The sequence below is a fragment of the Esox lucius genome, chromosome 14 (assembly GCF_011004845.1).
Source record: "Esox lucius isolate fEsoLuc1 chromosome 14, fEsoLuc1.pri, whole genome shotgun sequence".
Taxonomy (NCBI): domain Eukaryota; kingdom Metazoa; phylum Chordata; class Actinopteri; order Esociformes; family Esocidae; genus Esox; species Esox lucius.
In genome coordinates this window covers 28,587,893-28,609,662 of record NC_047582.1, presented here as the reverse complement: position 1 = coordinate 28,609,662, position 21,770 = coordinate 28,587,893, and the positions used below count along the sequence as shown (strand labels likewise).

Below are 21,770 nucleotides of genomic sequence, written 5' to 3'. Positions count from 1 at the left end.
ACAACCTCAGAATTTACACATTTTCAATTACATTTTGTTTGAAATATTTCTACCTCGGAGTTGTTTGTTTTGGTTCAGTGTGTCTTCACGTTGTCACTGTGTTTCAACTTTATTCCCTCCACAGAGCTTAAGATTCCGGACAATGCCAATGTTTTCTATGCCATGAACTCCGCGGCCAACTATGACTTTGTCCTGAAGAAACGTGGATTCCCCAAGGTGGGGCGGACCAAGCACGTGGCCAGCTCCACCCTGCCGCGAATGAAGCAGAAAGGCCTCAAAATTGCTAAGGGCATTTTCTAAGGGGCGACGCCAAGTCACGCCCATGGAAACCCTTGCCCACCTCCCTGCTATCTGCTGGGCTCCCTGGGTGAAATCTTTTAGTGCCACCCCTGCTGTGCCATGGTAGAGGTGCCTGGTGCCAGTACGGCCGCGTGTTTGCCGTCTGAGCATCAAGGCCTCAGAGGACTAATGAAGTGAAATGGAAAGTACCATATGCCCATGAACTCACACTGGACTCCATTTGGTGAGGCAGGTTGTGGAAGAAGTGACTCTGTCGATTCTGGATATAAGGACACACTAAGTTCATCCAAATCTGACCCCTCTCCTGGGTGTTTCCTTACCAGGCTACAGCTCATGTTTCCTGGTGTCCAGGTCACTTCCTGTGAACCCACATCACTTCCTGTTACCTTAAGCTCACGTTGGACATCAGAATTGAGAGTGGGCAGTGAGCAGAAGGAAAGACTGATGGAAAATGGTGATAATATGTCACCTGTGTGTGTCGGAAAATGCCTTCCTCCCCTTTAAAGGAGTTACACTTCCTCTAGTTTCTATGACTTCCTTCAGCGAAGGTTCAGGCACATTTCACCAGATGGTACTGTTTTTTTACACTCCTTTTTACACTACCAACAACTGCATCTGTTTCTGTGACATTCTATACCACATACTGAAACAGATGGACAGTTGGACAGATGCTCAGCACTGCCAGCTTGCAAAGGGAGACACTACAACAAATTACTACAAGGAATTTAGGAGAAAACAGGCCCTATTGGCTGGCTACATCTGGTTGTTGATCAATCATCAGACTTTTTAACTCCTGACTTCTAATGGGAACAAGTCCAGTATGTTTAACTAACACTATTCACAAAAATAGGGCATTATTATTACTAAGCTATCAGTAATAGCTACTTTTGTCACTGCTTTGATTCGGCGACGCTCTTGCAATTATTGTGCATTGCGTCATATTTCTCTTAGTGGTGCTAACAGACAGTGGAAATGCAAAAGCCGGCCCGCTTCAACCCTGGCCTCCCTTCCATACCTGATGTTTTCAGTTTCACACAGCTCTCTCCTGACGGCAGGGCCAATGAGAAGGAGGAAGCAGCCCTATGGCCCTACTGATGATGGGTCACGGAGGTAGCGCAACTCAGGCGTCCAGCATCCATTTTGGTTCAGTAATTGCGGATTTGAACGGTTGCATTTCTGGAATAAAAAAAAAAGCCATGGGATCGATTAGAATACATTAAGGTGGCCTGAAATTCACAATTTGCTGGGTGGCCATTGCAGTTAAGGCTTTTTTTAGACTTAATAGCTTCTCCTCGATTGGCAATGCCTCAGAGAACAGGACTGTCTACATGTGAGTGGCACAAAATGGCTGTTGTTGGCATGGTGACCACTAATCTTCAAGAATGTTAGATTTAACTGCAAGAGCCCATGTGTGCTAGGCCTTCTTTGTCAATGAAGTGTATGTAAAAGGAAACTGTGCTACCTTTTAACTAGGACTGTGTGTGTATGTATGTATGTATGTGTGTGTGTATGTGTGTGGTGTATGTGCGTGCACGCGTGTGGGTGGAAAGCACTCAGAAAGAGAAACATGAATGTTGTATTGTGAAATGAATTGTGGTCTTCAAATGTCTAGTCTTTTTGTTCCCTGTAGTGTACGGCAGAAGGTTTTCTGCTTATTGCTCTCTTTCTCTCCTCTTGAGGCCTTTCTTCCTTGTGTACCAGGGTTGCCGTCCCCTTCATTTCAACTCATAACTTCAACTTAATAAAGGAGATAAATTAAAGAGAGGAAAAGAAAGTACAAGCCAAGTCAAACACAGTCCACTCTATGTGTGCCAAAGAACAGAGAAGAGTGTACTGTCATATAGGGTCATAGATGGTTATGAAAGTATAGAGAATGCTGTGAGATTTGTGAGTTTGATTGCTGTTGAGAGACACCTGGCTCGCACGTTGTCTGATTCTCTGCCTACGATGATGACTAAAGAGTAATGTCTTCATGAGTCCTTGGTTTGTGATAACCCATTTTGTAAAACTCCTCTTTATTCAGTATTTCAGCTTTTTGGATCAAAAGCCAGTGTCCCTATTTAACAGCAGCCATGGCAGTGGTGTTGTGGATGACAGTGTTAAAACTCAAGCCTGTGTCCATTCTCAAAAGGTTTCTTGAGAGACGTTTCAACTGACCATGTCACACTGTGACAGTCAACAGACACATGATGTCTACCAGAGGGACACTGTGACAGTCAATAGACCCATGATTTCCACCAGAGGGACACTGTGACAGTCAAAAGACACATGATGTCTACCAGAGGGACACTGTGACAGTCAATAGACCCATGATTTCCACCAGAGGGACACTGTGACAGTCAAAAGACACATGATGTCTACCAGAGGGACACTGTGACAGTCAATAGACCCATGATTTCCACCAGAGGGACACTGTGACAGTCAAAAGACACATGATGTCTACCAGAGGGACACTGTGACAGTCAATAGACCCATGATTTCCACCAGAGGGACACTGTGACAGTCAACAGACACATGATGTCTACCAGAGGGACACTGTGACAGACAACAGACACAGGATGTCTACCAGAGGGACACTGTGACAGTCTACAGACACAGGATGTCTACCAGAGGGACACTGACAGTCTACAGACACAGGATGTCTACCAGAGGGACACTGTGACAGTCTACAGACACAGGATGTCTACCAGAGGGACACTGTGACAGTCTACAGACACAGGATGTCTACCAGAGGGACACTGTGACAGTCAGACACATGATGTCTACCAGAGGGACACTGACAGTCAACAGACAGGAGGTCTACCAGAGGGACACTGACAGTCAACAGACAGGATGTCTACCAGAGGGACACAGTGACAGTCAACAGACACGTCTACCAGAGGGACACTGTGACAGTCAACAGACACATGATGTCTACCAGAGGGACACTGTGACTGTCAACAGACAGGATGTCTACCCGAGGGATATTGTGATATGGGTATTTCTTTCTTTTTTTCGTTTCCCTTTGATCATTTCATCCAGGTCCTCGTTTCCCAGAGCCTTCATAGCATTAAGATCATCATAAGAAGCGTCTTAAAATGTAGCTTTAGGAGCCAAGTCATTTCCCAGAGCCATTCTTAGTTACTCCTAAAAACCAGCGCACATCTACTAGTGACCCAGACCCAGGCACTTTTTTCACAAAAGATTTCCGCTTGTCCTAGAATCAGGACTTGTAAGCTATCAAGTCATAGAATCAGGACTTCTTGGCAATCAAATAATAGTTCAAGATTTGTATCTATCTGGTTTTTACTGGCTTCTACAGCAGTGATGTGTAATAATTTTGGACTCCAGTGATTTCAAAATTCCACAAGGACCTCTGTACATCTAGATCCATTATAGGTCATATCCTTTCTAGTAGTAGTAGAAGAGATGTTTGAGAGTGGCCTGGGCTGTTTTCTTCCCCGGTTTCACACAACAAAATTCCCATATGCAACTTATTTACTTTTAACACTGAACTAAAGGCAATCTGATGTTAAGAACTTGGAAACGAGGGCCTGAACAGCGATCTGCTAGCTGGCTCTGATACTTTCATTTGACATTGTCCTTTCCAGTACAGTTTCAACCCCTATCATTAATAACAGAACAGCTTGGTTCAGTTCAATACAGTATGAACATACTTTCCATCTGCCACGTCAAACCTAGAACATGTCACCACACATCAAGACATTATCAACATTTACAAAACATCTCTAATGCGCCTGGAAGTAATGGAAATCCTTTTTATGTGATATGTTGATAAATCACATATATGTGATGTATACATGTGATGTATTACACATCAGCTGTCATAAATAAGGGTCATAGTTACTACATTATGAATGCATTGACAGTATGATATAAATGCAGTGACGTCCATTTACATTTGCTTGCTGGTGACAGTGAAGGTGTTGAAAAATATGCGGTATGTTGGTGTATAATTGGTCTGTTTCCTGTGCATGTCATTTGATTGAGTTCATATCATTGGTGTGGACAGAAGTTGCCCTAGTCTCTAATACAAGGAGAATTTGTATCGCTGAAGTGTTACAGATAATGTGCAATAAAAAACATTAAAGTGATTTCCAAAAGAGCAGCCACGGAGCATCTCAATGCAGCCTCCGCAAATGTGGGAACACTGGCATTGAATTTAAATCACGCTGAACTTACGTAATTAGGATTGAATGGAGCCTGTGGTCAGCAATCTCCTGCGACATGGGTTAGGGTTTGGGAACGCTGATCTGGGCATAAATTGACTGTCCAGTGAAAGTCTCAAGTTAAAAAACTCATACCTAAAAAACATATAGTTGAGTCATCTGACGTGTGGATTTGTCGCCAAAGAATGGGCTCGAGTTGGGTCATCTACTTGCATCTGAAACCGAGTTGACCATTTCAACCGTTCCAATAACTATTGGCCATATTTCATAGAAATCCGAAAACAGTCAATAAGGGAGACGTTTTTCATTTTATAAGACATCCATGTGCCATGTCTAAAACATATGTGTATATCCTACATTGATGTCAACGGGAGATTTGCACTTTATATCCCGATGAATGTGTGAATGTGAACTAAGCATTAATGTGTGTTTACTTTTGCATGTCTCCCCAGTTACCCAGCATATCAGTGTATTGGAGAGGTTGGAGATGGGGATGTGTCAAAAAGATGTCAATAATTCAGGTTTCACAAATCTGTGTGTGTGTGTGTGTGTGTGTCTATGTATTGTTTTTGGTGAAAGGAAGGTCCAAAGACAACTGCACCAGTTCCTCTAAGTTAGTCCCTCTCAAAACACTGCCTAATCAGAAACTGTCACCTTGCCTCATCCTCTCACAACGATCATCTATAAACCTTTATGCTGTCACTCTCCATCACTGTCAAAGACTCTGAACTCTCTGACGATTACCTGTTCGATGTTTTTTCTATGTTGTTTTTGTATTTTTTTGTATTATAAAAGACTGTGTCCTTTGTAGTTTGTGTTCTTCATTCTCCCCTCTTTTGTGTTTGCTGGCTATATTTATTAACTTGTAAATACATTTTGTAGCATTGTACATTTGTTTTCTTTTCCCATGCAATTACAAATTAATATATATGTAAATATAAATATATATGCGAAGTTTATACCACTGTATTTGCGGGTTCACTGTTCTCCACATCTTGTTAACTTTGGTTGCTTTATGTCAATCCCCTGTCTTTTTTGTATAATGGTCAGTTTTGATATTGCTTTCCCTATTATTGCGCTGTTTGTAACAATGGAGAAAAAACCCACCTAATAAACACTTACCATGTGTCAAACGTGTGCATATGTCTGTGATGCATGACACCGTCCAGGGCTTGAAGAGCATTATTAGTACACCCCACTGAAAAACCACCTATTGACAGGCCTTGAAACCATTCAGAAATAGTTTAATATTTTCTTCACCATTTTAATTGAAGAAATGAACACTACAATGAACAACACACATTGATCTTTGTCCGAGCTAACGGCCAAAGACACCAGTTGTCTGAAAGCCACTAACTATCATATGCATGACATGGGGGCTTCTCACCATGTTCTGCCAGTTTAAAATAAAACAAATCTTTTTCAAAATGTTTTATTGTAAACTGCTCTGGATTAAAACGTTTTATTTATTCTCACGTGTTGTAAATACAATGATTCTGTTCTGCTTTTATTATCATTATTTTATCAGGTTAGTTGACTTTACTTTTGGATTCTGGTCCAACATTCTTAACCACAGGAATCAGCCGTTCCAAAGGCATATCTGCTAAGACTCCTTCATTCACTGCAACCAAGTCACCTATATGGTGTTAGTTACATTTAATGAGTGAATTTTTTGATGTGCCCCTAATGCACTTGATGAAATAAAGCATTTTTTACATACAGGACACCCATATGGTTTCTCTCCTGTGTGAGTCCTCATGTGAACTCTCAGAGATCCATGAGCCGCAAAACTCTTCAGGCACAAACTGCAACTAAGAGGTTTCTCCCCTGTGTGTCTCCTCATGTGTACTTTCATATCTGAGCCATGTCGGAAACATTTGCCACAATAACTACATCTATGTGGCTTCTCCCCTGTATGAATCATAATATGCAATTCCATTTTCGCTTTCTGAATAAAACCTTTGCCACAAAAGCGACAGGCAAATGGTTTCTCCCCTGTGTGGCATCTAATGTGAACTTTCATATTAGAACTATTGCTGAATCTTTTGCTACAATGAGGACACTGATAAGGTTTCTCCCCTGTGTGGCTCCTGATGTGTTTTGTTAGATTTGAGCTGTTCCTAAAATCTTTACCACAACTCAGACATTTGAATGGGTTCTCCCCTTTGTGAATTCCCATATGCATTACCACCTCCGTCTTCATACGGAACCTTTTATGACAAATATGACAAGAAAACCCAGTGTCCATATGAGTCTGAAGGTGGCCTTGCAGGCTCTCCATGGAATCAAAGTGTTTTTCACACACACCACAAATATGTTCTTCATCCATCAAATGCATCTTCACATGACTGACTAAAGAAAACATGGAGTTGAATGATGTCCCACACACCTTACAATAGCAAATGGGCACAGCAGCATGACTTTGACTTTCACAAACAGGTAATTTCACATGAGACAACTCCACAGACTTCCTTTCATTATTAGTACCAATGCATGAGCTCTGTCCTTGCAAGGTCTGAATTCTCTTTGATCCAACTGAATGAGGTCCTCTTTCCAAACATGTATCATCAAAGGTTTCTGTCTGAGATACAGAACATTGTGGATTTTCTGCAAAGATGGGCTGGGAGTCATTGTTTGGTTCTGATATACTGTAGTACTCTTTATCATTTTCTGTTTTGATCTGTTCAACTGTGGTGCTGAAAATGTCTCCCTGTTGCTTTTCTACAATTTGGGGCTGGTGAAGATGTGGAGACACACTTGGATCCTGATGAGAGTCACTTTTCACCAAGGCAGGAGACAACAAAGTTTCCTCCAGCCAGTGAGGCTGAACCTTCGCCTTACTGGTTGCAAGTTCCTCTTGTCTCTTTTTTATCTGTGTGAGTTCTGGTTCTTCCTGTCTCAAAGTGGGAGGGCTCCACTTCTCACAGAGCTGCTTCTCAGAGGTAAGCTTCTTTCCAGAGTCAAAGAGTTGCTGAAGGTCTGGAGAAGGAAAGACAGTGTCATAATACTACCGTACACTGTAAAAATGTTTTTTACAATACTTAACTGGTAAATTGTACATGTTTTTCCAGTATTTATGAATAATGGTAGAATACTATGAAATAACTTATTTTTAACATTCATCATGTAGAATAACAGTAAATGTCAGGAAATTCAAAAACATTAACAATTTCTGTTTTTTTACGGGAATGCATTCTTTTTCACAACAATAAGCAGTAAAAATAGAGTATTTTACATTCTAAAAACCAATTACATTTACCATTTTATGGATATTTGCCTTAGTTGTATACACAAATTACATTCTAAAAATAAAGTTCAAAAACAGAAAAAAGCTATGAACAAGAATATAAAAACATTGATATTGTCTGTGACTAAAAAGACATTGATCAATAATGTGAAATTATCCATTATCAAATTGGTTATTATTTTTGTAATTTTATTTTGTGCATCAAATTGGCCTACCTTTTCCGTATCCAGGACATAACATGCATAAATATGCTTGAAAAGTAATATATGTATAATACATTATATTAAGCTTTCCAGACTTTAAGCTTATATCATTTATAACCTTAACAAAAGCTACCCAGAACTAAGAACTCTGAAAAATTTGGATTTTAGCCCAACCCCAATCTCTAACACTACACTTCACCATGACATATAATGAATAGAATCCTTCAAAAATAGAATTTTTGTATTATTGTGTGACATAATTCAAATTTTAACATAAAATAAAATGTTTCATCAGAAATTCATAATATGTTAGTTAAAATACACATTTTAGTCGTGTCCCCAGGTTTTCACTCAGTCCTCCTGTCACATTTCCATCTCTTACAAGAATGTGACATTTCTTGTCATATGATCAACAGGAAATAGCAGCTTTTGAGTCTCCCTCACTAGGTTTTCATCATATTTTAAGTATGAGGTTGAATTTCAATCTCAAAATACAGTCCTGTTATCAAAATTGTCTATGGTGATATATAGTTAGGTCAGGAAATAATTGGACAATGACAAGTTTTGTTATTTTGGCTGTTTACCAAAATATATTCTAGTTACAGTTAAATTATGAATATGGGCTTAAAGTCTCTCAGCTTTAATTTGAGGGGATTCATATCCAATTTGGAGGAAGGGTTTAGGAATTACAGCTCTTTCATATGTAGCCCTCTCTTTTTCTAGGGACCCAAATAATTGGACAATTGACTCAAAAGCAGTTTCATGGATAGTTGTGGGTTACTCCTTCGTTATTTCTTCAATTAAGCAGGTAAAAAGTCTGGAGTTGATTCCAGGTGTGGCATTCACATTTGGAAGCTGTTGCTGTCAACCCACAACATGCGGTCAAAGGAGCTCTCAATGCAAGAGAAACAGGCCATCCTTAGGCTGTAAAAAAATCCATCAGAGAGAGAGCAGGAACATTTAGGAGTGGCCAAATCAGTTTGGTACATTGAGAAAAAAAATGAACACACTGGTGAGCGCTACAACACAAAGGCCTAGCACAAAAACCCAGCCTATGGTGTCCATGTGTGCTAGACTTAAAGCAGCCATTGCCTGCAAAGGATTCTCGACCAAGTATTAAAAATTAACATTTAATGATTAAATAAGGGGACTATTAAGATGGTTGCAATTCATAAACATTACAATATTTTTGTTCAACCCCTTGAATTAAAGCTGAAAATCTGCACTTCAATTTCGTCTTGGCTGTTTCATTTCAAATCCATTGGTGGCAGAGTACAGAACCAATGTCCAAATATCTCCAGACCTGATTGTATGTTTAACTTTTTGGTAAACCACTTGAAAGTGCTAAGTGTTCTCATGCTATTAGCGTTGATGTCATGTGGCTCTTTCATGTATTTGCTAATGCTATGTTAAAAAGTCAGTCCAGTTACTTCCAGTCCGGTTACTCCCAGTCCTTTTACTAAACTTAAGGGTAACAGGACTGAGTAAGAGTAACATGAGTGAGAAGTTTGAATGAAATTGTCATTTTAAAAGTGTATCAGAACATTGATGATTGTTGAGTGTTTCAGTAGGTGTCACTGGCCAGTCTATTAAATGCTGCAGAGAAAGTGGCGGTTTCGCGTTTGTTGATAGCAATTCTATAAATATAATTTGGATGTCATGTTTGCAATTGAATGTTGTGTTTTACATGCATAAAATAGTATTTGCAATTTAATATTAGGTACTGGTAATCAATGTAGAGATTTCAGGATCTGCTTAATGTGCTCAGCATTTTGTATTTGTTGTCCTCTTGCCTTTTGTGGAGAAATATGGACCCATACTATGTAGAGCCAGACGCACATGCTGAAGGGAGAGGAGCGATACTCACCTCATTGTCTCTACTCTGCCTACCCCACCCTGCACACACACAAGCACACAAATTCATGGACACACACGCAAAAGCATGCACACACAATTGTTACTGCTTTATGTTGCCATTTAGACATTTTTTAGCAAATTAAAAAAAATGAAATTGAGGTTGGGGGTCTCCCTTTAAAATAAAAGAAAGCATTGCTAGGAACCATAACAGAACTTTATTTTTTTTGCGTGAACTTTGGTTTCAAAGTTCCAAGCTCCCATTACAAAATATAAATTAAATCAAATTACACAACATTTTATAGAGTCTGGCTGCAGAGCTCAGTCAGGCTCCTCTGTGGGTCACTTCTGCCACAGATGCCGTCCCATACCGTTGTCATGTGTAGAGAAAACAACAGAGAACGATACGTAAAAACAAAAAAACTATTTGTTGGAAGCGACCCACAAGTGGTGCCGGAAGCGACCGCATTTTTCTTCTGTCCCATTCTCTGTTGTGTTCGCTACACACGACAAGGATAAAAATGGTATGAGACTGTATTTGTTACGGAAGCGACCAACAGTGGAGCCCTGCAGCCGGACTCGCTTGCATTTAACAAAAAAGCTTTGATGTTATGTTAACCTAAGCATTACAAAATGTACATTGAATCAAATGACACTCATTTAACAAGGGCTTCAATGTCATGTTAACCTAAGCACTACAAAAACATAACACTAATTGAACGAGGGCTTCATTTTTATGTTGAACAAATCCTTCCATACAATTGCCTGTCAATTGCTTGTCTACAATTAGTGGATCCATACAATTAGTGATGGCCAAACGAGGCTTCTTTACCATTCAAGCAGCAGGATATTATGCTCGCAGTGCACTGGAGAGAGCAATTGTCTGTGGCCACCACCTGCAAAACCATTCCCTTTTTGGGGGTTGTCTTGCTATTGCCTCTCCAGTGCACCTGTTGTCAATTTAATCTGCACCAAAACAAGTGACATTGATTCACAATCGCTTATGCTTCCTGACCGGACAGATTGATATCCCTGAAGTTTAATTGACTAAGTGTTATACTGTGATGATTGTGTTCCCTTAATTCTTTTGAGCAGTGTAGTTAACAATCTAGTTAATCTAGTTTATTTTGATAAAGAAATTCTGAGGGCTACCAGCATAATATCCTGCTGCTAAAATAATGCAAATGATGCCTCGTTTGGCCCTCAATACATACAATTGCTTGTCTACTGAATCCATTCGTAGCCAGCGATGTTGGTGATCAGGGAGAGGACCTTGGGACTCACAACATGTGGTTTCCGTGATGCATTTTTCTCAACTTTGGACCCCTTGTCCGGATTAATAGTGAAAAAACACCTGTTGGATGAAAAAAATACAATCAATTAACCAGTCTCAAAAAAAGGCTTAAAATGTCTCCCCTTGTCAGTCTATACTGAATTTAATCAAGTCAAAATTAAATGGGCAATAAATTGTTAATATATATTGTTTAAATTAAATGGGCAATAAATTGTTAAAATATATATTTTTTACCTCTGCAAAAATTCCAAAGTTGCAGCCATCTCCACTGGGTAATTGATGTTAAGACAATAATACAACGCAAACATCATTAAAAGGGCATCTGTAAAGTTGGAGATGGTTCCATTCACAATAGTCTGGTCCACTGCAACCATGAAGTGTTCTGCTGTCAGTGGAGGACTCCCTTTGGCACAGACAGACAAAAGGGGCAGTTGTCAGTGCAACAGGATTCTGAAACATACGTAGACAGCTCACCAGGTGCTGCCTCTGAAAGGTGCAAAGCATGGCAAATAAAAGTTGGAAAGGAATATGGTTATTAAATTAGTGTGATCAGCCCTGAAGACTACACATTTGATCTCTAATGTATGCGGTGTATTCATCCATTTTGTGTCAAGAAGTGAAAACGCATAAAACATCTTACCACAAACAACGACACAGGGTGTGCATGGCAGCTTTGCACAATCAACTTCGGATGGCAGACACGTTTTTTCAACTACAAAGAAAAACTTGTCCTCTTCATTAAAATACTTCAGAAGTAGTAACACCAACCCTTGTAGCTTGGCTCCTGGTAGCTTCTCTTTAGCCGCTTCAATTTCATACAGGATTTTGGGAATTTCACTTCTCTTCTCAGTAGGGAGAAACTTTAGGTAGGAAACCAGTCTCTCACATTTTCCTCCTATGGCCTGCTCAAATTCATAATTTGGATCGATTCCTGTTAGTTCTTTGAAATGTGTCTTAATACCAGAGGTTTCAAACAGGTAAGGCCACTCTTTGCACAGGTCAGAAGTATCCATTCCTCTTGATATGTCCTTTCTCTGAGAGTAAAAGGTTGCCGACATCATCTTCTCAATCCTTCTGGTGTCATTACTTCGATCTTTGTGCATTTTCTTCATTTTCTCTTGTTGAGCTTTTTGAGTTTCTGTTGTTTCATTGGCTGGTAGCTGCACCGGTTGCCAATTGATGCAGCCATAGGAATTCATGTGTACCTTCTTGGGTGGCACCTCATCTGTTTCCCTCACAGAGATGGATGACTTTCGTCTTCTGGATAGAGTGTTGTCTCTTTTCAGGTTATCCACGCGGGTCTGTAACTGCTTGGTAAGGGAGTCATAGCCACTTCCGATGACTTGGTCTTCGATGACATCTTTGAATGACTTCGGATATGTCAAGACCATCTTCCTCGCTATTTCACTGAGGTGTTTCTTTCCTGGTGTTGGACAAGTGGTGATGACCTCATCCGCAATCAGGCGAATTAATGCACGCCTCTCTTTTGCAGTTGGGCGCTCTTTGTTCTCCAGCTTTCTGTTAACTTCTGGACTCATTCTGTGCCATGGAATCATAAAATTGTAGTGCCAGTTGTTGTCCGCGGGTCTCTGTCTACAGGGGGTGGATGTACTTGAACGTGAGGAACCAGTCTGTGGTGAGCTTGAATCGGTGTTGAGGTATTCATCTGCAGCACACAGGAAAATACATAATATTTTGAGCATTCTGTTTCTGCATAAATGCGTGTAACCTTTCTCCACCCAGGACTAACCACCTCATATTTGTTCCTCTCTCAAACTGTAACCCGGTTATGTTCCAATGTCCATAGTCCAGTATGGGGTTAAGTTTTGAGAGAGGAATTAATATTAATTTTGGCACTACACCAACAACTAGCTACTGTGCAAATAAAAATGCCCCTTTAAGAGCAGAGGACAAACCACATACAAATTACTGAATAGTTGCACGTTTTGCATTAGAAAATGCACTAAGTCATTGCAAAGATGGGTACTCGTGGGGTCCCAGCCACAATTCTGGAGGTTGTTTGTGGAGTCTCAAATCCACATCTGGGTGTTGCATCTATTGTAAATGAAGTATCCTTTTCAACTTGAATAAAAAAACGACAAGTTGGAAATAAAGCCTGGTACTGTTCTTTATTTTCAGTAAATGAATAGTGAATTATTTCACCATCTACGGCCTAAGATTTCCATGTGTAATTTCAAAGTCATAAACAGACACATCTAGCTTTCACATGGGCAATTAGCTTCCTTGCCTCTATTGGCTTCAGTACATGAAGATCTGCCTACTGAACATACTCCATGTCTTGAAGGTCTTCTAATCCCAGTGTCCTGAGAGCATCTAGAACCAACTTATGTCCACTGAGGTTTGACAGAACAGAAAATATAAAGGAAGCAAGGGTATCATCACCATAGTCCATGACTAAAACAGAAAAGAGGGATAGGTTCATTGTTGATTGTTTCTTTCCCGACTCAGTATCCAGTATGCTATATTTCAGAGAAACTACTCTGGCAACAAAGAGTGTCAGCAGGTAATGGATAGAAGTCCAGGCACAAGTCTGCATTCAAGCACAGCATGTCCACATTTGCTTTTTGAAGTCCAAATTCTGGTAAATAAGACGAGCCACGAGGTTTAACAAGAAAGTAAACATGCTTGTTCTCCTTTGACATTGAGTTCTAACTGTCCAAACGCTGTTGTCACTGCATGACTTAGAGGTAGAAAATTTAAATAAAAACTTTCTGTATTGTCTGCCCTTTAAATGCATCTCTGTAGACACTACAATACCAGTTAACAGCGTGTACTGCTTCACCATACAACTCTGCATGGAATGGTGAGGAGTTTTTCACTTGCAAAGCAGGAGCAAAAAAAAGAATGAGTTGAGATACTTTTTGTAGAAGTTGGTGATTATTGGCAAGTGATTGACACACGTTTATGAAATGTTGCATTCTTTGGACACTTTTGAAGTAAGAGTGTTTGCTTTCAAACCACATTGTCCCAAGTCTTGTAAGAGGCCCAAAGTTCAGTATTAAAGCAGGGTAGCGGATTAGGTAGCAGTGCTTTGGTTTCATTTTCTAAGTAGGAAACTATTCTTTCCTTATCTCCAGATACTTAAGAACTTGAACATTGAGCAAAGCAACTTGAGCAACAAATACTTGGGGTGCAAAATTATTTGTCAATTTCTTACAGTGGGATTAGTTGCCATACCTGATCTTCTATATCAATCATTTTTTTCACCAGTTATTACAGGGAAGAGTCACAGAAGACACCAGTTCTCTATCACCTGTCCACCTAGCGAAATTCCCTTTTCTCCAACTTCTGAAGGTAGAGAGAAAGCATCAGATCCCTGATACCTGAACTGCCTGATTCGCCAGTCAAGCTGCGAGTAGGGGAAGAATTACTTTACCTTTGCAAAATACTTAATGTAAATGGCCAGGTCACTTGCCACTATACCTTCGAAAAAATCATGCCCTGTGAATGGTGGGAGGCCTGGCTGACAGACATGAAAATGTTTGAGAGAATTAAAACTATGTTTTGTCAGATGTCAATCCTCTGGATTCTGTTGTGACCCTATCTTGTAGTAGTTTCACCGCCTCAATGTGGTTTTGCACCATTCGTGCCGGGACATGCGTCCCCAAATTATCCATCTCATCTACATATATTGTACAAGACAATATTGGCAGCAGTACTTGTATGTACTGACATTTTCTGCGAACCCTCCAGTGTTGTGAGAGCCAACAACCTGTAATGCAAAAGGCTGTTGCCCTAATAACTTGTCCAGCTATCTCCAATCCATTGGTCTCTAAATCACTGATATCAGACAGCATTATAGAAAATACTTTGTGTCCAAAATATCTGAAGTCTCTCATTACAGAAAAGCTGCAAGTTATCAATATTAGAGCAATAAGATGGGTCAAAGTTTGCTAATGTACAGTTGACCCCCATTATCTTTTTTTATTTGCTGAACCATTTGGATTTACCTCAAATGCATCCTGATATAATATAAGCTTAAGCCTTAAACCTGGCTGTACAAACAGTACGTAAGACTTGAACGCAGAAGTAGCATAATGTACAGACTTAGCTCATTCTTGCCACACTATGGGATCCTTTAGCATAATTTCCAAAGTATATTTTATAGGGATATACTAAGCATATCATTCCTTTCTACTTACATCAGTGTCTAAATTGATAGTTTGAGGATGCACATAAGTTATTCTGAAAATAGGGCCTTCGCTTATATACTGTAGCTAGGTCAGGGCCACAGGATGCATACAACTGTTTCTTCTCAAGTCTTCAGAACACCTTAATTTCTAAATCTGACAGATTGTTATCCTGCGTATACTGATGACAAACTCTGATTTAGAGCATTAATCTCCTCAGCAATCATTTGTATTGTAAGAGGAAGAATAAGGTATTTGGCCTGAAACAAGTAAAATGAGTAAAATGAACTGACTCAGCATTGAAGGAACAAAATGTGTACTGGACACATGCACAGCTGTAGCATTCAAATACCACCTTGAAATGTGACCAATAAAAGAGGACCTCACTGTAAAGGTACTGTTACAGTCTATAAAGTGTAGTTTGTCAGTGATCTGATGTCAATTTCTTGCAAAATTGACCTATAGCTTTTAGTTTTAGTGTTTTTTTTTTTTTCATATCACACCGATGTCGATTTTCTCCTGTTACTTGTTGTACTGTACTTGTACAGTGACAAAGCTGAATATAATCTAATTCAGTGTTTCCTAATCCTGGCCCCCAGGACCCAAAGGGGTGCACGTTTTTGCCCTAGCACTCACAAATCTGATTCACATTAAAGACTCGATGATGGGCTGATTACATCAATCAGGTGTGTAAGTGGTAGGGCAAAAACGTGCACCCCTTTGGGTCCCCAGGACCAGGATTAAGAAACAGATCTAAACTAAAATGGTCCATTGTACTACTCTCTGTGAAACATGTGACCTCAGATGAGCAAGAAGAATTTCTAGGTGCACGCTTTCTTTCTGACAGCGAGCATTGCGGCATATAAACAGTCTTCGCATAGTCTCACGTTGTGCCACACCAGATGATTCACAATGACGACGATAAATGTGAGCTTTAAAAGCAGTGCATTTCTTAAACTGAGATTTGCAGCCGACAATACATTAATATTGGCCATTTGCTTCATGTTTTAGTCCCTGATGATCCACATAACCTTTCAATGTTTTGACAGAAACACCACAGTAATTACATCTTAATGATTTCAAAACACTTGTCATATTTCTTTAAGGTTACTCGGAACTACAAAGCAGCCTGAGAGCAGGGGTAAAGGAAGACCAGGAGGAAGAGGTTAGTCCAAAATAATTTCCACATGCAAATTAATTATGATCAGTGCTTCTAGACATGTCACAAGCATAGAAATTCTACTTTGTCGCCACTAGCACTATGAGATTTTCATCACCCGTTTTGGATTTTGATAATCGTTTAATACAATTTCATGTGACACCATTAACATACTAAAATGAATCTGTAATTATTTCTTTCAACCCATGTAAACAATTACAGATTTTTTCTCTTTTCTTAATCAGAACCCATTTTCATCTCCACAAATTCAGTTGAAATAGAATTAACAATGTGTTTTTAAGTGAGCTGACCAGGCTAGTCCGTTAAGACAACTTACCGCTTTTTAGATGACTGAAGTCGATTTAAGGCCACCACCTTGCTTTTGCTTTCAAACAAGTCAAGATATTTAACTGTAGAGAGAAACTAACATCAAAATTGTGCCTACACGTTCTTGCTTTATTAGCAAAGTTAGCCAATTCTGTAAACTGCGATGCTGGCTTTCAACCTAGTGCTGTAATGAGAAAAAATAACTAAAGTAAAAGCTATCGGTAAATGTTGCAAGAACATGACATCAAATCACTGACAAACTAACATAGCATAGCAAGCAAATCAGTTACTGCTAAAATTGTCTACTTAAGTGATAGTTGGTAACGTTAGCTAGCTAGCTGACGTGAATCGTTGACCACCAAGCAAACACAGTTATTCACGAACAGTTAATAGCATTAAGTAATTTAGTAAGTAACATTTGCAACACGTACAAATCTTACCTTGCTTGAATAGGCTTGTCCAGGAATGTAGGAGCACGTGTTCACGATGAAAATATCCAATGCTTTAGGCTTGAAAAAATTGGTAGAATTCACAATAGTGACTCAAACACACATGGAGTTACCTTTATCAAGCTATCAAATTTTCAGTAAATTCCTTCTCTTTAAGATCTCTCTTTTTTGTATGAATAATTATTTTTATTATTTACTCATTGGTTAATGCCGACAAGCATGTCAACTAAGTTACAGTAATTAATGAGCACATGGGTATATGTTTGACTTCAAATGTGAGGGGGACTAAAAATGTTTTGCAGTTCATAATTGACAGGTCATTTTTTTCCAGATATAAAAGGTACTATAGGCCTATATTATAACGTATAAAAAAAGCATATGTAAGTCAGATTTCAATAAAATCTATATTTTAAAAGCAGGCATATGGTACATTCAATCATTTTAAAACATGACAAAATCAAATTAAAATAATTTACTTTTGATGCAATAAAATACAAATATTTAGGCTACACTATATGCATACCTCTCATCTCCAAAGAAACAAATATGTCAACCCTTAATCCATCTTCCTCTAACTCTAATTTCCCATTACAAATGTTCTCTTCATCCCACTTGTTCTCTGTTGCCCTCTCCTTTTACCAACTTATTTCCTTCTCTTCATTTTCTTCCATCCTAACTTTATTCTGAAATTGAAAGCTCCTAACAGCAGGTTTCTTTGATCCTTTTGTTAAGAGATCATATGTAAAACTTCCGGAAAAAGGGTTATGTCCAATCAATCCAACTTGTCCTGATGGACATGACAGGTAAGAAAAAAAGTATTGCTTTCCAGTTTTTATTTAATTGGATGCAGTTGAATTCCTGTGAAAAATTTGAAAATGGTAAACTGCCAGAGGTAAAAAAAAATTATAAATTTCGGTTACAAAAAAAAGAGGTATAAAATATATATTTCGGAGGTATGGGAATTTCATTTTTAGTGAAGACGACAACGGTTAACAAAGCTGTTCAACTGCAGCATTGGAAGTAAATTAAGCTTTGGAAGTTCATTCTAACAATTCCAACTGGAGTCCCAAATTTTGTTGATTGCTTACCGTCTTCTCTGTCTGTATAAAAGCATTGCTTTTATATAGTGTTACTACACTATTTATTTGAATAGTATTGTACTGCAAGAAGAATACTGCTATCAAAAGGAAAAAGGCCATTAACAAAGGAAGGCAGACAGGCCATTTATAATCCTTAAAAGTGTAGGTCTTTACAGAAATTGCTTAGAATGCCAAGGTGTCATTAAGTACAGTTTCCCATACCTTCAAAATGCCCTTAGAAACTGGTGCAATTGTGACAGGAGGAGATCTGGCACACCCAAAGCCACAACAGAAACAAAAGACAAAAATTTCGTAATCATTGTGTAATTATCCCACAGAAAAACTCCCTTTTTCAGTAGTATACTAAGGTTTATTTGAAAGGGCACATACTTGCAGCTAAAATTTCAAATACAGCATACACTACTGAGCCAAAACATGACCACCTGCCTAATATGCTGTTGGTAGTTCTGAGCCGCCAAGGCATGGACTCTACAAGACCCCTGAAGGCGACCTGTAGTATATCTGGCACCAATACAATAGAAGCAAATCCTTCCAGTGCAGTAAGCTGCGAGGTGGAGCCGCTGTGGATCGGACTTGTTAGTCCAACAATAATCTTTCAACAATAGCAATCAACTTAAAGTGCACACTAGGAGCCATACAGTAGAAAAAACATAACTGCAATTTCTGTTATACATTTTTTTAGCAGTTGTTCTGGTCTGAAAGCACAGATTGAGCATCCCACAGATGCTAAAAAATGTATAACAGAAATTGCAGTTATGTTTTTTCTACTGTATGGATCCTAGAGTGCACTTTAAGTTGATTGCTATTGTTGAAAGATTAACTACATAAACTACAGCTATACAGGCTTTCCCCTGTGTGAATCATCATATGTATGCCCACATGCGCTCAGAGTAAAACCTTTGCCACAATCAGAAAAATTATTTTTCTCCTGTGTGACTCCTGATGTGTATTTTAAGATTAGAGGTACTACAGAAAGACTTACTACAATCATGGCATTGAAAAGGTTTCTCACTTGTGTGGGTCCTGATATCCACTTTCAGATTAGCTGAGCAATTGGAATACTTACCACAAAACAGACATGGAATTCTATTCCATCTGTGGCACCTCATATGTATTTTCAGCTTAGTACTCTTAGTGAAACGTTTACTACAAACATCACAAGTCCACCTAGTGTTAATGGGAGTTTGGAGGTGATCGGCTTTTTCATATGAACCAGAAAAGGAACCAGGCAAGCCTAGTTCAGCCGGCCCGCGATTAGAAGGGATGTTGTGGTCCCTGGTTGGTTTCGATTTGCAGTTTTCTACAGTATGTGGCAGACTGTCTTTAACCCTTACGCTATTTAAACAGCAGGAATGCAATTTTTAGCTCAGCCATTATATTTTTGCTGAATGCAGTCAATAGAATATTTTTTAACAGAACTAAAGTGTACTCTTAAACAAAGATTACTGTGGATGGCTGTCCATACAGTAACAGTTGAATAGCTAACCACTACGTAATATGAACTATGAGGAAATTGAAAGCATTGTCTGAATCTCAAATCGTATACTAAATACTACAAGTGTGTACTGCACAGATGATGGTGAAGTACTGTTTAGTATATAAACTAGTATGCCAGTATTGGGACTGATTGGGACATACTACCTCATTAGATCATTGTCACTCATTAACATCAAGCCAAGTTTGAATATTTAGCTAGACACCATTAATCATTGTGTTAAACTGACTTAAGTTTCTGATGAAGTTTCCTCCCACCACAAATAGCATCTATGTCTTTTATTAGCCAGTAATAGGCCTACTAGTATCTACTTACTACTTGGAATAGTCATAAGAATTGAGCTATTGCCAGTGAGACAGAAGATTAACTTTACACTGCCAAAGCTATTTCATTTCATGGCACAACAACGTACATTTTTCTTTCATTTGTGAATTACATTGATACAATAACTATCAATATAAGTGAAAATAACTATTTTGCCAAGTGAAAAAACCCTGCTCTTTTACTGCACAAGGGGTTGTGATCTATATTACCCCAAAAAGCATGCACAAATGCGTAATTTGAAAATCCACCAGAAATAGTTGTAATATAACCGTAAACAGTTTTATTTTAGACTTATTATAACGTAGCGACTGAAGGTTGTAGCCGGCAACGTTTTTGTCTATCCTGAACAAATCCTAATGCATAATTTGTTCTCTGCGGCGAGGCTAGAACACTGGTCACCTGCATGGCAGTCCACGTCTCTAACCACTATATTTTACAAGGGGTGGGTAGTCAGTCAGTCAGTGACATTCTTGGCCTGCTCATCCTACATGGCCCAGCAAAAAGAGAGCCCAAGGAGTTAACTGCAGAACTGTCAGGAGTGGGGGTTGTAGTCACTGGTTGGTTTTGATTTTCTATATTTACCTTCATCAAATTCTGTGTTGATCTGTTCAGTTGAGGTGCTGGCAAGATGTGTGAACAAACTTGAATTCTGATGACAGTCACGTTCCACAGTGGCAGGAGATAAGTCTTGCTCTAGCCAGTGAAGCTCTTCTTTCACCTGACTTGCACCAAGTTCCACCTTTTCTTTTTTTATCTGTGTGAGTTCTGGGTCTTCCTGTCCCAAACTGAGGGGCTTCCACTTCTCATAGAGCTCATTTTCAGCGGGAATCTTCTTTCCAGAGGCAGTGAGATGCTGGAGGTCTGGAGACAAGAAATGTACAAAGTATGAAACCTCAAATAATGATTTTGGCCTAGTTTGAGAATGTTTTCGAATTTAATTAAATTACGAATGGAATGGCGGTTTAATTGCATCGGCTTATGCGCCGAAGCGTTTACCAGTACATAAGCACTATTACCCTGCATCGGTAATAGGTAATTGGTTGTACCATGTGGTTCAACTGCATCACCGAGCAGCTCGTAAAATAACATTAAATACAATCGTTTGATGCAGTCACCCCTCCAAATTAATACCGAACACGGATTTTAGTTTACACCGGTCTACAGCAGTACACGTGGCCCATGTGCTAACCAGGGAGATGTGCGCGACGAGCGACACTACGTGAAACCAATTTTTTGTTTGGAGAGAGTGTGTAACAGACATTGATTTTAAGGTTTTCGGTTTAAGGGACGACCAGCTTGGAATATATCAATTTAGGCCTATGTCTGCCCTAGACAATTTCCCATAGCAGGAATTCATATTTATCTGTTTACAGACCACATGTACAATAAATTATTTACAGAAAATTTTAGTTAAGACGACAAACCTGTTCGATGCAACTTTATTTCAGGTTTAAGGACGTCATCTAGCAGCTTCAGTAAACGGTCGTTCTCCTCCTTTGTACGGGAACATTCTTCATGGTAGTCTGCTATCGTCTGTTCAACTGCCCCAAAAATCTCCTCAGCAGCTGCTGATAATCGCTGGTTTAGAAACACTTTCAACAACTCTATTTTAGACATTTTCAGAAAACGTTTCGTTGTAGTCGCTTGTCTGAATTATAAGCTATTGATCTCAACATTCTACCAGCAGCACTAACGATG

At 39.2% G+C, this 21,770-nt stretch overlaps 2 protein-coding genes across 10 annotated transcripts in view; one reads left to right on the top strand and one right to left on the bottom strand.

Moving 5' to 3' along the window:
- Positions 1 to 5,602, top strand: part of LOC105007891 (ral guanine nucleotide dissociation stimulator) — a 52,029-nt gene extending 46,427 nt beyond the window's left edge. For all 5 annotated transcript variants that reach the window (XM_029124997.2, XM_013137226.4, XM_029124996.2 and 2 more), the window contains one exon: positions 125 to 5,602. In XM_029124997.2, coding sequence (XP_028980830.1) covers positions 125 to 300 — 176 coding nt within the window. In that variant the 3' untranslated portion in view covers positions 301 to 5,602. The remainder of the gene's footprint in view (positions 1 to 124) is intronic.
- Positions 5,603 to 5,717: 115 nt separating this feature from the next.
- LOC105030828 (zinc finger protein 570) lies at positions 5,718 to 21,770 on the bottom strand. Of its 5 annotated transcripts, none has more exons than XM_020053644.3 (6): positions 21,497 to 21,770; positions 20,655 to 20,933; positions 11,708 to 12,733; positions 11,302 to 11,470; positions 10,988 to 11,127; positions 7,362 to 7,448 (listed from the first exon to the last, which is right to left on the bottom strand). In XM_020053644.3, the coding sequence occupies exons 1-5, from the start codon at positions 21,687 to 21,689 to the stop codon at positions 10,998 to 11,000; spliced, it is 1,797 nt and encodes a 598-aa protein (XP_019909203.3). In that variant the 5' UTR covers positions 21,690 to 21,770; the 3' UTR covers positions 7,362 to 7,448; positions 10,988 to 10,997. The 5 variants fall into 5 exon arrangements, with proteins under 5 accessions (XP_012992619.2, XP_019909203.3, XP_019909205.3 ...); XM_020053646.3 differs by lacking the exon at positions 7,362 to 7,448 and adding an exon at positions 8,889 to 9,815; XM_034296817.1 differs by lacking the exons at positions 7,362 to 7,448; positions 21,497 to 21,770 and adding exons at positions 16,715 to 16,787; positions 17,145 to 17,213 and having other exon boundaries at positions 10,899 to 11,127; positions 20,655 to 20,730.